Consider the following 22956-nt stretch of genomic DNA (forward strand, 5'->3'; position numbering starts at 1 on the left):
TTGATGAAACAACACTTTTTTCTTATTCAACTGCGGCCATTTTTATTTGATTTCTTCATTCAAACGTTGGTCGGTCGGTAGCGGGGCGGCTCGACGTGGGTGCTTTGTTCACTCAGCCAATCGGTCGATGTGTGAGTCGATGGTTCAAGCCGCAGGCTGAACGCTCGATTTTCACTTGCTTTCGTCCAAACTTTGTTATGAATCACACGTTAAAAGGTAAGACCTCGTTAGTCCTTAGCTCGCACAAGTTTTGACTTCTGAGGGTTGTCGTTCGTAGGGGTGCGATAGCTGGTTAACGGAAAAAATATATTTTAAACATACAATGAGTTTGTCTGAAGGTGGTTGACAATGTTTCGTGGTGTATTTCATCAGTTCGGACTTCCATTATCTAATATAATATAAATTGATTTGATAACTCTGAAAAAAATCGAAAAGATTAACCGAAAATAACAATTTTTTTAACAAAAAACTGAATTTACAAAGAAATAACATACAATAACAACCAAAGAAATAAAAATAGAAATATTAATAGAAGCCGAAAAAATTGAAAAAATTATAAATATTATTAATAAAAAATAAAAAAATTAAAATTAATAGATTTCAAACCAAGTTATGTCACAACGTTTCGATTGTTAATATTCACAAACGTCTTCGGGTGATAATCCAGTTATCACCCGAAGACGATAACCCAGTTATTGAAAATTTGCCTGGAGTCATTCGGAAATACTGGAAAAATTTCTCCTCGTCTTCTTTCAGGTCGTTGAAAAGATGATGAAACAAACTCTCCCAGATTTGCTCTCTTTTGATTAATGGGATGGACCTACAACATTCTTTTTTGCGACTATTTTCTTCTGCATTCAATAATGCGGCCACTCTAATGACGACTTCTTCGTCAGAACTGGTAGCGACAGACATGTTTCTGACACCGTTCCATGTCAACTGAAATTCCCTTGAAATCGAACAATCAGCACCTTCAGTATGCTGGTTGTAGCTGGACAAGTGGGCGATGCTACTACCCGTCGCCATCAGGCGACGGACAGCGCCGTGCTGTGCTGTGCCGGACAAGTGAGCGACAAGCTCAAGCCTGCTAGCTCAAGCACTCGGGCATTCAGTACCGCTTTACGTATTTTCTTCACCGTTTCTGGAGTCGTCACCTCATTTGATTGACCACTGCGATGCTTTTCTTGGCAGCTCATAAACCCTCAAAAACTCTGCTACCCAATATTTTACTGTTGTAAACGGAGGAGCCGAATCCAGAGTAGAAACCAGTTTAGCTTTCATGTTCCAATTCGTGACCAATTTTTAAATTTCACAAATTCACCGAAAACGTTCGCTATTAATTGCTGCCAAACGAATTCTAAAAAACGCAGCGTCTTCAAACTTGAAACATATGCTTCATAAATAGTGTACTTTCTAATACAGTGATATTTTTCATACAGCTACCGCCATCTCTAAGTCAGGTTAGGTACTTCTGGGACTACCTTCATATTGTCTAAAAATCATATGGGATATTTCGGTGATATTCAGTACCTAAGCAGACACAGTTGAAGAGGGTTTATATTTTTTAATAAAAAAGTTCTTGGCTTGGCAACTTCAACAGTGGCATGAATACGGGAATCGACTTCGATATTTTTGAAGAAAACAATTACAGTATCTTATGTTCACTGATGCTTTTTCTGGTGACATATTCTTTCGTTTTAGACCGTATCAACTCAGTGGGGTCTGCATAATATGGAAGGAGGCGCAATAAATATCAGACAAACTATAGCTTTTAACCCGTAATCCTTTCTGTATATCATCTTTTTCCAATAATGTCGTTCGCGATTTTTTCAGTTGTTTATGGTACGGCGCGTAATCATTTGCCACAATACCTTTCGAGAAAAACTTATGAATGAGTCTATCCGATAAATATTTACTTCTTGTAGATGCATATAATGGCAGTTGAATGTGAGTATTATATTTTAATTTTCATTTTATATAGGCATAAGACAGAAATCTATCTTCGTTATCCTCATGAACTGTGATGAGACTTTTGTTGGTTTTTGTAAAGCTTCTCTGCGATGAGTGAATGCAGATCTCTTCCAAATATATGGTAAGCTGATTTTTTTCTAGATGGTATAATAATAATAACAATAATTTTCATTTGTATAACTAGATGTATTAGGTACAAGTATACAGAATTACAATGAAATACCGTTGACACTCGATACGTGAATCACTTGTTTAGAGTTATGAATCAAATTCCAGATCGATAATGTTCAGTCAATACAATAAAATATAACATAGTAAAATATATAAAATACGATACAGTTGTTATAGGAAAACATAATCACTACGTATTGTAGAAGATGAGCTAACAACGATCTATTAGTAATTCTTTGTGGATTTTTCACGCAAAATTCTCTACAACGTCGAAAAACAATATCTTCGATTTTTATAAAACCTGTTTTCTAGATATGAGAAATAGTTCTTCCCAAACTGTGCTACTAGGAAAGTTAAATAAAAAAAACATTTCATCAAGGTAAAAATGCGATTGAAATATTCAAATTACAATTATTTATGAAAAGTAGAGGAAGTTTTTAATGCATACTGCCATCAAATCTTGCTTATATTTGGCATGAAATCTTTACGCAAAATTGTAAGGATCTTCAGTTTATGAACGAGTAAATGCATAGTTTGGAGGCAATTTGCGGAAAACCCAAAAAAATACGAAATGTAAGGACTATACTACTTTTTGAATTAATGTACTGAGTGAACAAATAGTGCGTCAGATCTTGAAAAGGATCAAAATTTCCGTAAATGAACATTCATTTCATGACTAGCAATTGAGAGATAATAGCAAACTTGACCCACCCGATATTCACTTCATTTTCTCGATGAAATTCCCACCCACATGTCTATGACATTGAGTTTAATAACCATAAATCAGAAGCGAATTGAATAACACATGTAACCACTAGTTCTAATGTATAACCTTGAAATCCGACCACAATTAGAATGCGCTTGAGCATATGATTTGTTACGCAAAATGTATAAAATAACGAGATGATAGGACGGCAATACTTGATAAAGATTTAAAAACAACCCAAGAAAAAAATAGCCGAAGAAAGAAACGCATCAGGATATGTAAAAAAAGGATATTTGCACTGAAGAACATTATGAATGGGTTTCCAAGAATAGTATTTTTTGCGATTGGTATATCTTTCCATTTTGCAACATCTACTTCTCAGTATTCTCAGCAAATCGATGAAGGTTCCTTTGACAAGTCGTAAGGAAGCCTTTGACAGACCTTTCACTTCTGACCTTTTTTATTACTTTGCTCGGAAGCCATCTATTTTGCCTAGTTTTTTTCAACTCTCTCGGAAATACTGCAGCCTCATGGATTTCTTGCCATTTTCACACCATTTGTTCACGACACATTCCAGCATTTTGTTTCCACTGTTCGATGTTTGTCGTAATTGTCCAGAAGTATCCAAACCTTACATTTCCAGAATAGTTTTCATATAGAAGGGCAAACTTTATTATAACTGGTATTGAAAAGCTGAAGGTAGCAATAATTGTGATCATAGTTAATATCCCTTGAAGTTATTAGAATTTTTGATGATTTTCTGAAGAGATTTTATTAGAAAGAAAGAGTGAAAAACATATGAAGCCATCATGAAAGATGGAAGAGAAATACAATAATAGAAATATGAATAAGAACTGATCCGAGAACGGAAGGAATAAATTTAATCTGCATTACATTGACACTCAAAAGAATGAATTACATGGAGGCAGAAAAAAACAACTATAGTGTGGAACAATTTGTGTCAAAATTTCTAAAAACCAGCGGCTGACCAAAATATATCTCCAACAAACAAAGATGAATGAAGTGATCGAAAAACAATTTGGAGAAAAATTTCTACTATCACTTTATTCCACTTTTCGAAAACCCATAATATAGTTCCAGGTTAGGATATGCCTTTGATGCCATTTTTACCCGTCACATGAATGTCATATTCACTAGAAGTTGTTCGCGATTAGGTTGTTTATTTTTTTGGTTACGTATACAGGAGACATAGGTAAACATATGATCAGTGATTTGTACACCATATTTTGCTTCAAACTCTACTGTGGATTAGATTACGTGCCTTTTGGATACATTTTGAGATGACACCAACATACTTGCCACTAAATAGTGGTTGGTACAACCTCGAGTCGTGAACACACGCTTGTACAGCTCTGTCATTAGGATTCCGACAACTCAACGACATAGTAGGGACGCTGTTCAGAAACAATTTTTTTGGATACTCCCTTCACTCTTAGTAATAGGATTGATTTTATTCCCTTGGTGTGAGGCAGATGACTTCAATGTAACAATATGAAGGAAAGAAATAGGAAGAGAAAGAAGTAAAGGGAAAGAAGCAATTACTGAAATGCAATAATCAACTCTGTACTGAAAGAAACTGATCAAGAGTGGAAATTACAAATTTCTGTTAATTTATGTCTTGATTAAGTTTATGGTATATCCTGAAATATTTATGGAAAAACTAACCTGTTGCAGCGTGGAGATACACGATACTCCTTTGCGACTGTTGACTGCTATCCCCCTCAGTGGAGCTCTCCACCGAGCTGACCTCGTTTTTCCTTCTTCTCCCCCGATCCTTCTCCTGTCTTGACGGAATCCTTGGAGCCACGTGACTCGGAGACATCGGCGGCTTCAGATTTGTTCTGGATCCCCTCATGTCCCTTTCAGTTTCGGAAATGTTCGTCATCGACTTGTGGCTAGTCTTCCTCTGGATCGGCTCTGGCGTTCTGAGTTCCTCAGATATGTTGTGCAGGTCACGCGTCGACTGACTTCTGGACTTCATGGTAAGGCCGGAGCGGGACTTCATCGCAGATTTGTGGCGAACGCTGTCGTTCGATTCGACGTCGGTATCTCCGAAGAAGCGGAGGTTCTTCGTGGGCGTCGGTTTCGAGGGGAGGTCGTCTTCCGTACCGCTGGTGAAGTTACCTTCCTTTTCTCCCTGAAAAATAAATATCACTGCGAATTGAAAAACTAGCGCTTTCAAAATTTTGAATACGAAAGTCTATGTAGATAGACTATAAAGTATACAGGAGTTAGAAAATCGAATTTGGGTTGAAATGATAAGAATAACTTCAAAAGTTATTCACAAAGTGCAAAAAGAATGTGATTGTAAAGTTCCCTATTGTCAAGTGACTGGTGGCTGGAATCTTGAACAGACAGATTCATCATGTAGAAAAAACCTTTATTTTCATTACTATCGTATGTGAACAATCGTTAAATAATTTTACTAGATCAAGTTTCTACTCACCACTTTCGTTTTTTTCCTCGAAAGTCGATCCAATGACTTGAACCAGCTCCCATGACTGTTCTCCGATTTCCCATTTCTTTGAGGTTCTCTCGTAGGGCTGGGACTTGGACTCGATAGTCGTCTTCGGTTATTATAATCGTAACTCTGAAACAAAGGAAATACAACATTATTAAAAAACACCAAGCGAACACAATTCGTCAATACTGAAAAATATAACCACTTGCATGTTAAATGATTTAAATATCTTCTTTGAGAATGACAGAAATTGCCAGGTCATTCCAGTCAAATAATCTTTGTTGTTTTTACTTAGACAGATAGATAGATAAAATTCATTGACTAGGTACGTAATGCACTATTACATTTGTAGTAGGTCACAAATAACATTTAGAAATTGGTATTCATGACACACAATGGAGATAACTAAGGTTGAATAAGGTTACATTTAACACGTGAGGTTATAAATTCAACAAATATAGAAATGAATGAAAACTTTTTTAGCATTGAAACACCTACCCGACAATGTAAATACGTAGTTGATACTTAATTGGATGAAGGCGGATAGGAGAGTTTTTTTCATCGAAGTGAGATATCAGTTTCCGCAGATGAAAATTCTACTTGCTCAATTCAGGGATCTCATGAATGTGCTAAGACCAGGTCAAACTATCATCAATAATTATGCACAAACGTTTTGCATGACCACCTTTTGTGACTGTATAATCAGTGGAGAATGCTGTTATGATGACATGAATACTCTCACATCACGATTACCTCAGCTGAGTTGTGAATGTAGATGAGCAAGAGAAGCTCCAATAAAGTTTCACACTTGAAAAACTTTTGCAACTGTCATAGATGGGTATTTTTGGATACCTCCTTACCCAAGTTCAATAGGATGACCAGTGGATTAGTTGAGTAACCATTACCTAACGTATGAATTGTAAAAAACTCGAGTTTTTGAGTTTTTCACGATTGAAACATTGCAGGTTGTTTTATAGCAATATTCTTCTATATTCTGTAACTCTACTTCTTTCTATTTGGAAGCTTTCAAATCTATATATTTATTTATCGAAGTAGCGTTATCTGCAAATATAATAATTTTTGGCTATAGATAACAAAATAGAGCATAATTTTCTGTAATGGTGTCGTATCAGCTTGTAAATAATAATAATGAAATTTGATACAATTCACTCAAACAGAAGTATTTTCAAAACTATCGATTTCAAATTAGGTAAGTACCTATCATCTACGTAATTGCAACCTTTCTACATCACGCGTGTCGCATCAGATTGTGAGGCGTGTGAGGCATTTTGTCTAATTTTGCGATGAGTCCCAAAACAGGTAACTGAAATAATTAAGTTGATAGATAATAATTATTATCGTATCTGTTTGAACATTTTTCCACTTACCACACTAAATAAGTAAAAAAAATTCATGTTCAACGGTTTTATTAAAAAAAAAAAATAATGATGTAGATAATGTACTAAAAACTAAACAATTATTCGGAAAGTCCTAGGTAGTAGTCATCACACCACTCTCCTCAGCAATCTACGGTATTTTGTTATTTTTCATCTGATCGATACCGTATATTGCTGAGAAGAGTGATGTGATTACTGCTACCCAGTAGGTACATTCCGAAATATTTTTTAGTTTTCAGTGCATTATCTACATCATTATTATCTTTTTTTTAATAAAACACTTTATCATAAACATTTCCTTCACTTGTTACATTTATATGTGACTGCAAGCCTGCTTATCGAGCTTTGCTGTGAGATACATGTAGATTTCGAATGATATATTCTCGTAAGGTCTCTCAAGGTCAAAAAACAAGAATATTACATGGAACTGTTTCGATTCAGGCGCATGTCGGATATCAATTAACATGTTGCTACCATATTTTTTATTGCCGCCATTGGAATTTCGTATAAGGTGATCAAGTATATAACATCTGAATTCGTAAACTGTTTTCACATAGATCGTGAAATTTGAAAGTTCATGAATGGATAAATATGCAAGTATAATCAGGAAATCAAAAATGTATTCATTCATACCTTGACTTTTAGGGAATTATTTTGAAACCACATATTTTTTGAATGATTCTGTTCAATCCTCATTATTACTTTCGGCTCCGCTACTGAGAACCTCGACATAGTGGGGTTCGTGAAAAGCGGTCTCTCCGTAATGAGCCCGTACACAGGGCGATATTTATGAAGTGGGCATGCTCGGCATTCGCCCCGTTCAAATGTACCATCGACGGTGGACATAAACTTCGCCTTCAGCAACCGACCGACCTTCAGAGGCCTTGAGGCCGATCCCAGCTCCCAGCGTTTCACACGTGACACCAGGTCTCGGTGTTTCAACTATTCCAAATTCCCTGTCGAAGGTATGTTTCAATATGCGCGGAATCGTATAAACGCTCTCGATAAGTGCGATATTTATTAAAGCTTTTCGAAAATTATGGTGGATTCATGCATCCAGTCTCAAGTTGTAAGCAGAAAGTTGTTGAACATCGAAAACAACATGGGAATTTGCAAACCACAGACACGTGTTTCTGGCTAATTATCTTTCGATACAGCCAATTTTAAAAGTTAGGTATCACTTGTTTGCGAAGATGTACCAAAACAAACCTTGTGATTTTGAGTCACGGGTGCAACTTCAGTAACCTGCGTGACATCCGGGTTCAAGATACAATAAAACTGAATGATGGATATGGAGTGTTATGATGTAAGTCAATGGAAAAGAAGTATTAGACTGGCATTCACATGAAAGTGGACAAACCGCATACTTACTTATAGTACTCAAAGTCTTTCATGTGAAGGTTTGCAAGGACTGGAAAGAGTAGGGGACCCATGGGGACGCCTTTTACTTGTCTGTAAAATTTGCCCTGGAAAAGGAAATTAGGTTTTTGACATACAGTGGCTGATGATGTTAGGAGTGTTTTGGGAAACTTGATGTTTGAGGACGGATTAGGTTTCGGACAGGTATAGTTTCAAAATAATCTACATATACATAAGAATGTTTGCAGCGCTACTTCAAAAGGAACTCCTGTATCGTGTAGGTATTTTTGTTGATTAAAAATCTTTTTAATAGAAATTTAAATTTTCTCAGGCACCCTGTTTCCCTAATGTCTTGTGGAAGATTATTAAAAAGTTTTGGTCCCAGGTAACAAGCAAGAGTTTTCTGTCACCTTGTACTTATAAAATGGAATATAAAACTTGTCTTCACTTTGTCTGGTATTAATGCTGTGAATATTCACATTCAAAGTAAAGTCTTTTCTATTATTAAATACATAAATGCATAGCTCTAAGATAAATAAACTTACTATCGTTTAAAGTCTGAAGTGGGAGAAGATATTTCTACATGAGTATGTACAGGGTACCCTAGCAATGAGTCGAAGAATCTTTTATTGTACCGATAAAACATCTTGTGGCAGTGTGGATCCACTCCAAAGGAGGATCCCATATTGTATTCTTGAAGCCACATGAACATGATATAACATGAGTAATTGTTCAAATGTGAGTACTTCTCTGAGCTGTCGAAACACAAAACAAATAGAATTTAACTTTCTAATCAGATTATTACAGTGAGATTTCCAGTTTACATAATCATCAATTGTGATGCCTAAAAATGTTGCTTTGTTAGTGTAACTTCATTTTTTATTGCCAACACTAACTGTAATATTAGAAATATTTTTCTGAACCTGATGATACCTCATAATATGTGTTTTCTCAGTATTAAAGAAAAGTGAATTTGCGGTACATCATGAAGTTATGTAACTCATAATCGCTCACACTCCTCAGCAATATTATCATCTGCTTTATTCGAGATCACTATGGATGTATCATCCGCGTAAATAACAAAGTGTGTATCTTCAGCTAAAGTGTCAATTTTGTTGATATAAAAAAACTAACAGAATGGGCCCAAGTACTGAGCTTTGGGGAACTCCCTTATTTATATCAAGACTGTTTGAGTCAGCCGTTCTAGACTGTTCGTCATTAGTCTTAATACTGACATATTGTTGATGATTACTCACAAAAGACATCCAATCAAGAGCAACACCTTGGATGCCTTAGGTGTTGCTCTTGATTGGATAGGTATAGTTTAGAAAATAGAATATCATGTCAAAGCTGATAGGGATGTCTGTTTGATGGATTTCGAAGGATTTCAATGTAGTGATAAGAATCTTACACATATGATGAGGACTGTTCGGCTAGTGGTTGGACAGTATTAGCAAGCAGTTTGGCAAGGGCGTATTTTCGGGAACCAGAGGTACTGACTATGAGATGAAGTGGGATGTTTGGTTTGTGTTATTTTGGAATATCGTATATACGTGGTGTACGAGAAGATTTTTACTGTAGGATTAGAGATTTCTTCTTATCAGCGGAAATGTTTAGCTACCTAGTACCGCCCTCTTTATGAGCTTTTTTCAAATTCCTTAAGGCTTATTATATTCCAGGGATTCCCAACAATATTTTTGCGAGGACCCCCTTATCCATTTGACATTACGGCAAGGACCCCTAATAATTCGTAAACCTAAAGTTGAAATATTTTAGCTAATATATTCAATAAGTTGAGTCCGAGCTTAGCTAAACTTGGTACCTTGCCTTATGACATTACCAAGTACCTAAAAAGAGCCAAACTAGGAGTTTTAATTTTTTTATTGTTTTAGAAATAAAGGTTGAAATTTTAAGAAAGAAGATTAAGTCTAATTTTTTTTCTGAATGTTGTTTTTATTGTTATACAGTTTTCAAAAACTGTTGAAGATTTTTCTCAATGAGATAAGTTGAATCTGACCTGAGTCCAATATTTCTGAAATGTTTGGTTCCAGACTTGACACTTTCACTCTGAAATCCGGCCGCATGTCAAGCCGATTCCTGTACTTGTTTTTCGTGAAGCACATGGAGGAAAATGCTTATTTATACCGATAGGTAGTTGCAAACGGAAGTATCTTTTTCATTGCCTTATCTACAAGCTTCTCGTAGTCCTTGCGTGCTTTTGCCCAGAAGTCTGCAATTTGTTCACCATTAAAAATACTTTTTATCGTACCATAGTTAGACATATCTACAATTTGGTCTTGTTCTTCTTCGTTGAGATCATGGAGTCTATCTATTTCTTGGCAGCTGAAGGGATTTCGAATCCAATTATCCCCAGGATCAGGTTCAGGAAAATATTCCTAAAAGTGGAGGCCAGGCTGCGTAGATGCTCAGCTACAATATTTATCTGTCTAGGAAAACTTTGTAGACTCCAGAAATTGGTTTGAAGTGAGAAAGTTAGAAAATAACTCATTTTTTATCTGTGTCGCCCAGATCTGGCACTTTTTGACCATAGCACTAATCTTGTCTTGTCACATTCAAGTGTTTAAACACATCAGCTAAGAAGGCAGTTGAGTAAAGCCAAGAATAGTCTGTTAAAAAATCTACATACATGGTGTCAAGAAGGAAGACACGAACCTCACCTCTAAGCTCAAAAAACCACCTTGTCAAAATCCTACCTCGTGAGAGCTATCTTACTTCCGTATGGATAAGAAGCGGTTCATGATCACTGCCAATTTCTTTGTACAACAAAGAAAATAATCTGGATTACAGAGGTCGGGTTTTGATGTAGTTAATAATTTGAACTACTTCGTTCTTCTTCTGCAAAAAATCAGGCAACCTCTTGACAACTAAGTAAGGCTTCACGATGAATTGCCAGCCATTGATTTCGCTCCATCCGTAGACAATCCCACACATTTCGTCCACGTAATATCATGTTCATCGAAAAAAATGCAGTAAAAATATCTTCTGCTGTTGCGTGAAGTAGTTCGCAAGGAAAAAAAATCTTCGAACATCTGGTCCTCCCACAATTATCGTGTGAAAACCAACATTATTACTTTTTTGATATATCTTTCATCCAATTGTAGAGCGTATATTTCACCTGTCTTAAGTCTGACCAGCAATGTTTCATCAATGTTATGTGCATATATATATATATATATATATATATATATATATATATATATATATATATATATATATATTTCAATGTTAAATTCTACAAAAATAAATTATCTGCGAGCGTTGGTATAGTACTGTCATCTTCTAGACACCCTTCAAACTCAAATATATATATATATATATATATATATATATATATATATATATATATATATATATATATATATATATATATATATATATATATATATATATATATATATATATAACCAATTGATTCAGTACTTTGATACCAATAAATTGTTTATAGGCAACCAATCAGGTTTTAGAGCTAGACACTCATGTGAAACGTCTCTACAATTTTTAATAACTGAATGGAAAAATACAATTGATAGAAATCAGTACATTGTTGCGACATTTCTCGACCTTAAAAGGGCATTTGAAACAATTGATCAAAATATTCTACTTGAAAAATTAAAATATTATGGGATATCAGGGATTGTTTTCGATTGGATTCAAAGTTACTTATTCAACAGAAGACAAAAAACTAAATTTGGAAAAGAATTGTCAGATGAACTTATAATTGAGAGTGGCATACCCCAGAGTAGTGTGTTAGGTCCATTGCTTTTTATTATTTACCTAAATGATATTAATCACATATCTGGATCACACTGTATAAATCTTTTTGCAGATGATACATTGGTTTATTGTATACATGAAAATTTGGATCAGGCAATTGTTGAAATGAATAGGTCTTTAAATAGCATTGAAACATATTTATTTATTTATTAATAAACTGAAACTAAATTTGATTTGAAAGGGTTATATTTTTAGGAGTGATTAATTTTTTGAAGAAGAAAGAAAGGATTAATCCTTCCTTTCTTTGGAAGATTCTCTCATCCATTTTTTTTGTATCAGATGGAGTAGTAGAAAGCCAAAAACTTTCTTTCCCAAAAAATGAAACTAAATGTTAGTAAAACAAAAAGTATGATTTTGACATCATCTTATAAGTATGATCAAATTGTTTGGGCAAATGCTGTTATAAAAATTAATAATGTAAGCATTGAAATTGTGACTGAAATAAAATATTTGGGTTTTATAATTGATAAAAATTTAACTAAATAGTGATGCTGATTTTATTTGTAAAAAAATATCTAAAAAACTTTTTTTTCTCCCTCGAATATGTAAAAAAGTGTCTATGTATGATAGGTTGACTCTTTTTAAAAGCCTAATACAACCTCATTTTGATTTTATTGTACAACATTACTTTTTCCACTTGGTAAAAATAATATAGCGCAATTGCAAAAGCTTCAAAATCGGGACGGGCATGCGATTAATATTGGGGTGGAGCCCTTACTCAGCAATTAAATCGATGTTACAGTGTCTAAACTGGTTTTCAGTTGAAGAACGTATATTATATATGACTATGATCTTTATATTTAAGCTGCATAAAGGATTGCTACCCAATTACTTACAAAAATTCTTACTGAGAAATAATGAAGTTCATGATTACGATACGAGGAGAAATAACAATTTTTACATTAATAAAACTAACACTAAATTTGGAATGATAGTATATTTCATAAAGGTTAGAACGAATTTAATAAACTACCACAATTTGTAAAAAAATCTAAGTCAATAAACCAATTTAAGTCATCATTAAAGAAGTATATTAGTGACAGCTCATTATGATATTTGTAATTTTTTATTTTTTAATGTGAACTAACCTAACAATCTATAGATATGTATGTATATTTTTCCTTGAAAGGTACTTTAAAATGTTATTATATTTACATAGTTGATGTCGTGAGATATTTATGAATTTGTAATTTTTCTTTTTTTTTGTATATTAGGCTTGCCTACTTAATAAATAAATAAATAAATAAATAATAAATAAATAAATAATATTATGTACCGTGTTAGGAATCACACGTTAAAAGGTAAGACCTCGTTAGTCCTTAGCTCGCACAAGTTTCTCAACTTCTGAGAGTTGTCGTTCGTATGGGGGCGGCAGCTGATTAACGAAAAAACAGATTTTAAACAGATTTTTAAACAGATATCAGTAATTCATCTTTGGACAGTATTGTTAGAGAGCGGAACAGTACCTAGTAGCTTAGCGGCTGCATCACCTAACATTCTCTTGCATAGAATTATTGCTGATGGTAATATAAGTTCTTCAGCAATTGTATGGCTCTTCCCACATTTAGCGATAAGCTGAGATACCTCATAAGATGCAATAGTTGCATTTTCATGTACATTTGCACCCGAGTGTTTAGTAATCTTTTAAGATCTTTTAAACTCTCCTAATTTATTTTTGAAATAATCTAACGTCTTACACTTGTGCTCTGGATGGTCAAACGACTCTGATAAGTTCGGTTCTAGAGGCACTGATTTGCTTACTTGAACATCTCCAACATCAAATGCATCCTCTTCCTTTTCATACAGGGCCTATCTCGTTTTAACGACCCACTTTTCAACCAACGATCCATTTTCAATAACCATATGCGTATTGCAACTTTCATCAAAAACTCTTCACAAATAACACACACTTAAAAAACACGGTCTGTGACAGTACTAGCAATGAAGCAATGTTCACTTCACTTGTCGGACAAAGCCAGACGAAATTAAGTTATTATTCGCTTAGTGCCAAGAAAGCTGCAAAAACTTAAAATCTATTACTGTGCCAGTGTACCAAATATGTATATTTTTATAAATTCTAATGATATTTTGCGGACCCCCAGGGGTCCACGTACCACCTGTTGGGAACCACTGTTGTATTTAGTTAGAGATATTTCGTTTTGGTCCCTCATACCTAATTTCCCTGCAATTTCGAATGCTTTTCTAGTTTCTTGACACATTCGTGATTCATCCTAATTCCATCACGGATTATTTACGTTTTGCTCTCCCTATCTGTGGGATAATGTTGGTATGCAGATATAATAGCTATTGATATCGGTCTGCCGCCAACTCCAAGTCTCTTTTTTAAACCCATCCACTTCGAGCCATGTGTCCAGATCTACTTTATATGCTTCCCACGTTGTTTTCCGAAATGCTAACTTCCATATCTTTTTTTCCTTTCAATAACTAATCACCTCCCATCATTTCACGTTGCTTTTCCGAGCTGTCACGAATCAAATTTCAACACCTTTTTCAATCATTGATAAGATATTGGTAAAACTGTCTGAATATTAAAAAATCGCATCACCAATAAAAAAACACAGAATCGCTCCGCGGCCTAGACGCACGCAGAAGATCGGATCTGCCGATGAACCATCCTCGGAATCTTCTCTTTGAACTAGCTGAATTTATATTCCTATTAAAGTAACCATGCGAAAAAGTTAATCTAGCATTCCAATTGAACTTATGCCCAGCGAATCTTTGTTAACTCGCCATCCAATCGTTTCGCGATGTAAATAAACAAACGAACGCCTATTTTATGAATGGACAAGATGCACATTCTCGGCGAAGGCACAGAGGCGCCAACACGGAAAGAAATAAACGATTGGAAATTCATGGGCCGGGAAAATTTGACTGAAAAGTTGTTCGTGTGGAAAAATTGAAAATATTGGTTTTGATAATTCATGGCAAGCAGGTAAATAAACGATTGGACTTCCATAGTACAGACAAATTTTTTATTCCATTTTGACGTTCTTCACTCAATGATGATAATTGGAAATTTCACTAACATCTGTACAAGATTTACATGCTCTGTACAATATTCAATAATAATAATAATCGGAACTGTCGGGGAGGTACAAAGTTGCTGCAACAAAAATGCTTGCCGTGAAGTGGACTCGAGAGGAGCTGTAACAACCCGAAAAATGATGCATCTTCATAGAAGTTTGCATCACAAATCGCCCGTTTGACGGTTGTACTTCCCCCGACAACAAGGAGGCCGTGGACTTTTGAGTTTGGAGTGTTAACGTGACAGAGGAGTACTGGATGGAGCCTGTAAAGTCTTTAGGAATTCGGATCCCCTTCTCTGCATTGTCCGCGACCACGAGAGAGCAGGAATAGAAGTATTTCTCTTTAGGGCAGCTGCCCGATCAGCTGATGAACTCAGTTTAGTTTCTGACACTGAACGAGGAGTAGGAGATTTGAGCCGGTTCTAAGCCTCCCCCCACCACTATGACGTATTAATTGCTTTTTTATTGGTTGTTGTTTGGTGAAGTCAAGGTGATGTGACCTTGAAGGGTGTGGTGTATGGATCGTTCAGAAATTTTTTCCCGGTTCTAATCCTCCCCCCACCAATATGACGTGTTATTTGCTTTTTTTTTGTTGTGCAGTGAAGTCAAGGCGTTGTGACCTTGAAGTGTCTGGTGCATGGATCGTTCAGATTTTTTTTTTCATATGAGATTTTGTGTGTGTATGTGTGTGTGTGTGTGTGTAAGAGAATGCACGGTACAGGGTTTCATCATGTGCTTGTTTGTCTATGTACAAACATACGTCTGCATACTTCGAAGATCCTCCAAGTAATGAATGCTCCATCGGTGTGAGGGCACCAAGTTAGTAGTGGAGTGACGTCACAGCAATAACCGTTCAACGGCTAGAGAGCGACATGTTCACTCCACGACGTGTGGCAGAGTAATGCGTATTCATCGGTCTGCTCTCACCTCCCTCGATGTAGTGAAGGATGTGACGTAACGCCCCAGACTCGCCATCAATGGTGACACGCAGGCGGGCGAGGACTGTGCTAACGTCTGTCTTCTCCGAGAGCGCAACGACAATTGCTTGTTCGGCTATCGCTCTCGAAGCAGTGAATGATGTGACGTAACGCATCACCCTACCCTCGCTATTGATGGTGACACGCAGGCGGGCGAGGACTGTGCAAACGTCTGCCCTCTCCGAGAGCGCAACGATCACTGCTTGCTCGTGCCGGCAACTGTTATCGCATCAAATTGGGAGATGGGCTTGGCTGTGACGTCAGGCATCTCTAGCGGATGCATCGATGTGTCCTTACCTACCCTCACTCTCTACGGTGATGCGCAGGCGACGTGGATTATGGTATTTAAGAAGCGGGCGAGTGTTGGTTATGTCAGTTTCCATCGAGTGAGTTAGTGAGAACATATCAAAGAAAATGTATTCTTGTGAATGTGGTAAATCTTTTACCCGTAGTGACAACCTTCGTCGTCATCAGCTCCAGAGTTGCCAAGGAGGGCCATCAGTGAAACGAGTGAGATTAGATGACGCTGCAGCACCTATGTACACATGTAATTGTTGTAATGTGATGATTCCATTGACTCAAGTGAATTCTCACAATAGAACTCTACAACATAAGAATAATACATGTGTTCAATTCAGTGATGGTGTTCAAATTATAAAGAGCGCCTTCAAACGTCGGATTGCGACATACAGGGTGCAGAGTTCCATTGTTTCCACCGATTACATGTTATTCTTTAATGAAATCAGGCAGAAAGTTATAGAATTATTGGAATCGGCCATCAGGGTTCACAAAATCATCAAAGTGAATATGGAAGTATTTGGGAGTTATATTCTACAAACACAAGACCTGAAGGAAACGAAATCATTTAATTCACAGAATAGAACAGTTGATCAATCTACTGATTTGAATTCCTTATTTGATGGATTTCGAAATGGGATTATCGCTCAAACTACAGAATTCCAGGAACGTGATTCAGGTAAACATTTCTACCAAGTTTTAATTGGATGGATTAGTAATATTGTTCTGTATTTAAGGTTGGACTTGTGAAAAAATCATGTTTCTGGAGTTGAACATTAATAAATACAGCCCGCTCAGTGGATGTTCATATGTGAAGCTGCCTGAATGTATTGAGCGTAGGAAGGCCGTGGTTAATGTCCGTAATGAAGATCAGCATTGTTTTGCATGGGCTATCACTTCAGCACTACATCCTGCAATCGATAGAACATCAGAAATTTCATCGTATCCACATTTCAGTACAGTCATAGATGTAACAGGTATGAATTTTCCGGTAAAGTTGAAAGATATTGTGAAATTTGAAGACAAGAATGATATTTCAGTTAATGTGTACGGTTTAGAAAGTAAATTCGAGAAGGGTAAAATAATGTATGAAATAATTGGACCATTACGTTACTCTCAGAGAAGACTTAGAAGACATGTCAATTTGTTACTTATCACAGATGATTTCGGTAATAATCATTATTGTTGGATCAAAGATCTTTCAAGATTAGTTTCAAGCCAATTATCGGCTCATGAACATAAGAAATATTTTTGTGATGGCTGTTTATTATATTTTTCTAATGAACAATTACTATTACGTCATAAGATAAATGATTGTAATCACTTGAGTACTACAACACCATCAACCAATTTCAAAGTCAATAAATATGGGAAAACGGTACCTGAAAATATACTAACTTTTGAAAACTTTGAGAAACAAATGAAGGTACCATTTGTAGTGTATGCAGATTTTGAATCAGTACTGAAGCCGATTCAAACCACTAAACCAAATCCTGAATACTCGTATTCGATCAAGACATTCAAACATGAGCCTTATTCATTTGCTTATTTGATTAAATGTTCATACAATGATGATTTATCAAAATTTGTTTCGTATAGGGGTGTGGATGCAGCCCAAAAATTCGTTAGCAAAATCGAAGATGATTTGAAAAATATTTATGAAAATCATCTCAGGTTTCCTATTCCTATGGATGTACAAACTCCTGAGGAAGAGGAACAGTTTGCTTCTGCCACAAATTGTGGCATTTGTTCCAAACAATTTAATGATGGCGAAGTCAAAGTGAGGGATCATTGTCACCTCACAGGAAAAAAAAGGTCCCCTGCTGCTCATTCATCTTGTAATTTGAATTTTAAATTGCCAAATTTCATTCCTATAATTTTTCACAATCTCAGTGGATATGATTGTCATTTATTCATAAAGGAATTGTATAAAAACAAAGATAAAGTGGATGTCATCCCACAAACTAATGAAAAATATATATCTTTCACAAAACATCTCTTTACACACTCCTATACGGATAAAGATGGTAGGGTGAAGAAGAATTATTTGAAAATGAGATTCATTGATAGTTTCAGATTCATGCCTAGTTCTTTGGAGAATTTAGGTGCAAATTTAACATCTGATCAGTGTATCGAGATGCGCAAACATTTCCCACAAATTGAAAATTTCAATTTGATGAGAAAGAAAGGTGTATTTCCCTATAGTTTTGTTGATGACATCGAAAAACTGAATCATCCAAGACTTCCAACCAAAAATCAATTTTATGATAAACTCAATTGTGAACATATATCAGATAATGATTATGGGAGAGCTCAACTTGTTTGGAATTTATTCGAATGTCAGGATTTGGGTGAATACTCTGATTTATATTTAAAGTCAGATGTGTTACTATTATGTGACATTTTTGAAAACTTTAGAAATATATCTGTTGATAAATATAAATTGGATCCGGCACAATACTTCACTGCACCCGGATTATCGTGGGATGCCATGTTGAAATATACTAATATTGAATTGGAATTACTAACTGATATTGATATGGTTCACTTCTTTCAAAAAGGTATTCGTGGTGGAATAAGTCAATGTAGTGAAAGGAAACATAAAGCAAACAATACATTTTTACCGGATTATAATCCAAATGAACCATCTTCATTCATTTCATATTTGGATGCAACAAATCTATATGGTCACAGCATGTCGCAACCATTACCAACAGGTGAATTTTCATGGTTAGCACCTCATGAAATTCTCAATCTTGATATAATGAATGTGGATATCGATAGTCCTTATGGATATGTATTGGAAGTGGATATACATTATCCCCAAGAACTTCATGATAAACATTCCGATTTACCATTCTTAGTTGAACGTTTGATACCTCCATATGCAAAATCGAAAGTTCCCAAATTAATTCCAAATTTAAACGACAAAAGAAAATATATTGTTCACTATAGAAACTTACAGCAAGCTGTCAATCATGGTTTGATAGTGATGAACACACATAGAGTATTGAGGTTTAAGCAATCATGTTGGATGAAGCCTTATATAGATTTGAATACTGAAATGCGTAATAGGTCTAATAACAAATCTGAAAAAGATTTCTACAAACTAATGAATAATGCAGTCTATGGAAAAACAATGGAAAACGTAGACAATAGAATTGATGTTAGACTCATTACACATTGGGAAAATATAAAAAGAACTATAGGTGCTAGTTGTCTCATATCTCGACCAAATTTTAAAAAATGCTCTATTTTCACAGAAAATTTTGTTGCCATTCAATTGGCTAGAGTAAAAGTTCATTATGATAAACCACTATATTTAGGATTTTCCATTCTAGAATTATCTAAAACAGTTATGTATGATTTTTTCTATGGATGTATCAAACAACAGTTTGGAGAAGATGCGTCCTTACTCTACACTGATACCGACTCCCTTATTCTCAAAATAAATACAGACAATTTCTATGAATTTATCAAAAATAATATAAATAAGTTCGATACATCTAATTATAAAATAGGAAACCAATTCAATATTCCAGTGACAAAGTCAGTTCTGGGTAATTTCAAAGATGAATTCCCAAATGATCCAATAATCAGCTTTTACGGTACAGGTGCTAAAGCGTATTACGTGAAATCTGTTGATGGTGAACTGAAGAAGGCCAAAGGTGTGAAACGATCTGTTATAAAGAATGAATTGACATGTGAAGACTATGAAAAAATCATTGAAGAGGGAGGTATGATATTCAGGAAGATGAACTCGTTCAGAAGCGTATTGCATGATATTTACACTGAATTGAAAAATAAAGTCGCTTTATCGTATCATGACGACAAGAGATTCATCATTCCGAATACCACTCGAACTCTTCCATGGGGTCATAGCGATATAGAATTTTATCGAAATGATCCTAATGATAACATTCGTTGGGTGTCTGAAATCGTTCATTCTTTTTCTCAAGAGAGCGCCTTAGACCAACTAATCAATTTGTTGACTGTAGAGATGAATAATTGAATTATAATTCGAAGTATTATTGCTTATTCCTTCAAACCGGAACATTCTTATTTGTGATTATTTGTGATTATTGTATTATGTATTGTATATGTATCACTTTTACCAAGTTACTTAGATGAATAAAAAATGATAAAAATATTATTTGTTTCATTTCTATTTTCCTAACCAATTACTGTATATAGCATAATGTAAATGAAAGAAATATCAGTTTGAAAAGAATCATCGTAGAGTGCACAATGTCTAAAACAATCGATAAGTTTGGTAGAAAAAGAAAATTGGGTGGTAATGTCATTCGAGGTCCTCCCGGGATTGGTTTTAAATTAACAAAAGATGGTCATTATGACATGCAAAGAAAAATATTGAAAAATATAAGCGAACCAATTGACAAGAGTGATTGTGTAACTGTATCATATCTTGAGGGGGAAATTAACGGAACAAAGGAGGTTATACTTCTAGCCCTACAAGCTGCAATACAATCCACAATAGGTAATATTGCTCGCGATGCCCGTCAAGCATTTGACGATAAAATTGCAGAGGCTCGGATAACTTTCACTCGTAAATTTGACAAACTTACAAATGATGTGGACATAAAAATGTCTGACATAACAGCGTCTACAAATAAAAAATTTGATGCTATGTCAAACATAACAGGGACTACAATGAAAAAGTATGATGTACTAGAAGAGAGAGTTGAAGTTTTGGAGAAAAGCCATAAAGTCAGGCCATCAGGTGGACTGGGATATCCAGGACTGGACATTGATCCAAATGTTAGAATAATAGAACCAAAACCAAAACCAACAGATGACGTATTAATTGAACCAACATGGTGAATTTACTCCCGCGTTAGGTTAGATTAGATTAATACATACTGTAGGTTAGGGTCATAGGTGTTAGGTTAGGTTAGGTTTCACGGCGCGCGAAGCGCGCGGGTGGGGGTGGGGGGCCACCGCGCCGGCGCGCGAAGCGCGCCGGCGCGGTGGCCCCATTACGCTCGCGCCGGCGCGCTTCGCGCGCCGGCGCGATCGTAGCGAATTGGGGCGTAAGCCGCGCGGAGCGCGGCCCGCTTTCTTCCCACCATTGCTCACCCCGCCCACTTCCTACCATTTCTCGCCCCACCATATTCCAACCATTGCGCATGCACGCCCCCACCTCATTCCCTCCACTCCCAATGATGTTGATACCCCGAGGAGCACGTTCTTCTACATTCAGTACGACAACTCCAGTCATCCAGAGCAGTCCAGCCATACTCAACCAGAAGCAGTGTACTATACGACGAGGAGCTAAGTTTGAGTAAGTTAACAATGTACTTTAATTTTTTACATCTACTAACTTTGTATTATTTTACATTTTCAGAATGGCATCCAACACTCAGGAATTAAATAACGCTGTGGCATCCATCATGCCTATGACAGAGCAGGAGAAGGCATCCACTTCGCGAGTTAGGTGCAGATCCACCAGCCCTGACTTATTCGAGGAGGAGGAGGAAGTCAGGCCTGTAAAGAAGGTTTGCCAACGACCTGCAGCGAAGGTTGGTCCTATTTCTAAGTACCGAGCTACTTGCAATAGGACTAATCCTTATGCAGGTAGTTGGTCGACCGCTCCAAACAGCTTAAGGCCCTCCACACCACCCGCAGCAGTAGTGGAACAACCTAGGGCGCCTTCTCCGGAGGAGCCACCAGTTGTATTGTCCCCATCGGAGGAGGCTCCCATCGTATTCACTCCGTCGGTGGTGCCGCTTTCGCCGATGCTGGCAACACCGGTGACGAATCCTGAAGTGTTAGTGCCACAAGTGCGACAGCCTATCGGAGAGGTTAGTGAAATGTTGGACAGTTTTCTACAGAGATGTAAGGAAGCAGAACATGCTTCTCGAGCTAGTGAGGCCGCGTTGGTTAAAAGGAAGCGCGAAATGGCTGAAATTGTTAACCGACGGAGGGAAGCAGAAAAAGTAATAGCCGAACTAGATCGGAAGTATGCATCTCTGGAGAAAAAGTGTGAAGCAGATACCTCTTCGATAGAGACTTATAAAAAGTTAGTGACTTTTATAAAAACTTTCCCATAGATTAAGTGTAAGTGTAGTAAGATTAGTTTTAGGTTAGTTAGGAATATTTAATTAAGATAGTTCTAAGTTTATGTTTGTAATTTTAGGAAATAAAAATAAAATAAAAAAAAAAGAAGTGAAATTAAGGGTGTACATTGTTTTGGTTTGGTACACATTGAACAATGCGATGGTTGGAGCATTTTTCTTCACTTCGTCTCATTATTATTTCCTTTTTTTATTTCAATTACAAGTTCTTCTATGCAAATACCTCACATCAATTTTTGTGTTCTCTAATCTATTGTAAATAATCTCTTGGGAAGAAAATATGTTTCATAATGAAATCAATAAGTATATTTCATATAATTCATATAGTATTTTCAATTTTCTCTTTCATGGAATATAGCTCATGTCATTTTTGAAATTCATTCCCACTTAATCCCCTCTCCTCCCCACTCCTCCCCCACTCCCTTTCAAAAGTATAAAAGTAGGAATTATCTGTTGGAATATTCAGTTGATCAGCCACCTTCAACATGGAACCTGATTCAACTACTGAGCCGTACAGTGACCCAGCGCATCAACATCCTTACTGGGCTTCTATCCATGAAGGTTTCGTTACCTCCACGACGGCACCTCACTCGATGAATTATGATGACATAATTTATGATGATCGGATACAAGTGCTTCACGTTAATGGAACCGATCAA

At 36.1% G+C, this 22956-nt stretch overlaps 1 protein-coding gene and 1 long non-coding RNA gene across 4 annotated transcripts in view; one reads left to right on the plus strand and one right to left on the minus strand.

The window, feature by feature from the left end:
• LOC111511146 (uncharacterized) overlaps positions 1 to 22956 on the minus strand; it is a 541917-nt gene that overhangs the window by 4214 nt on the left and 514747 nt on the right. For all 3 annotated transcript variants that reach the window (XM_074186424.1, XM_074186425.1, XM_074186426.1), the window contains 2 exons: positions 5316 to 5459; positions 4535 to 5006 (listed from right to left, as the gene is read on the minus strand). In XM_074186424.1, coding sequence (XP_074042525.1) covers positions 4535 to 5006; positions 5316 to 5459 — 616 coding nt within the window. The remainder of the gene's footprint in view (positions 1 to 4534; positions 5007 to 5315; positions 5460 to 22956) is intronic.
• LOC141487403 (uncharacterized) lies at positions 15340 to 19955 on the plus strand. The gene is made up of 2 exons (XR_012468362.1): positions 15340 to 16881; positions 16940 to 19955. It is a non-coding gene; the product is annotated as an uncharacterized lncRNA (long non-coding RNA).

Source organism: Leptinotarsa decemlineata, unplaced genomic scaffold (assembly GCF_025532065.1).
Source record: "Leptinotarsa decemlineata unplaced genomic scaffold, Ldec_3_MD MMD2_tig00078422_RagTag_RagTag, whole genome shotgun sequence".
Taxonomy (NCBI): domain Eukaryota; kingdom Metazoa; phylum Arthropoda; class Insecta; order Coleoptera; family Chrysomelidae; genus Leptinotarsa; species Leptinotarsa decemlineata.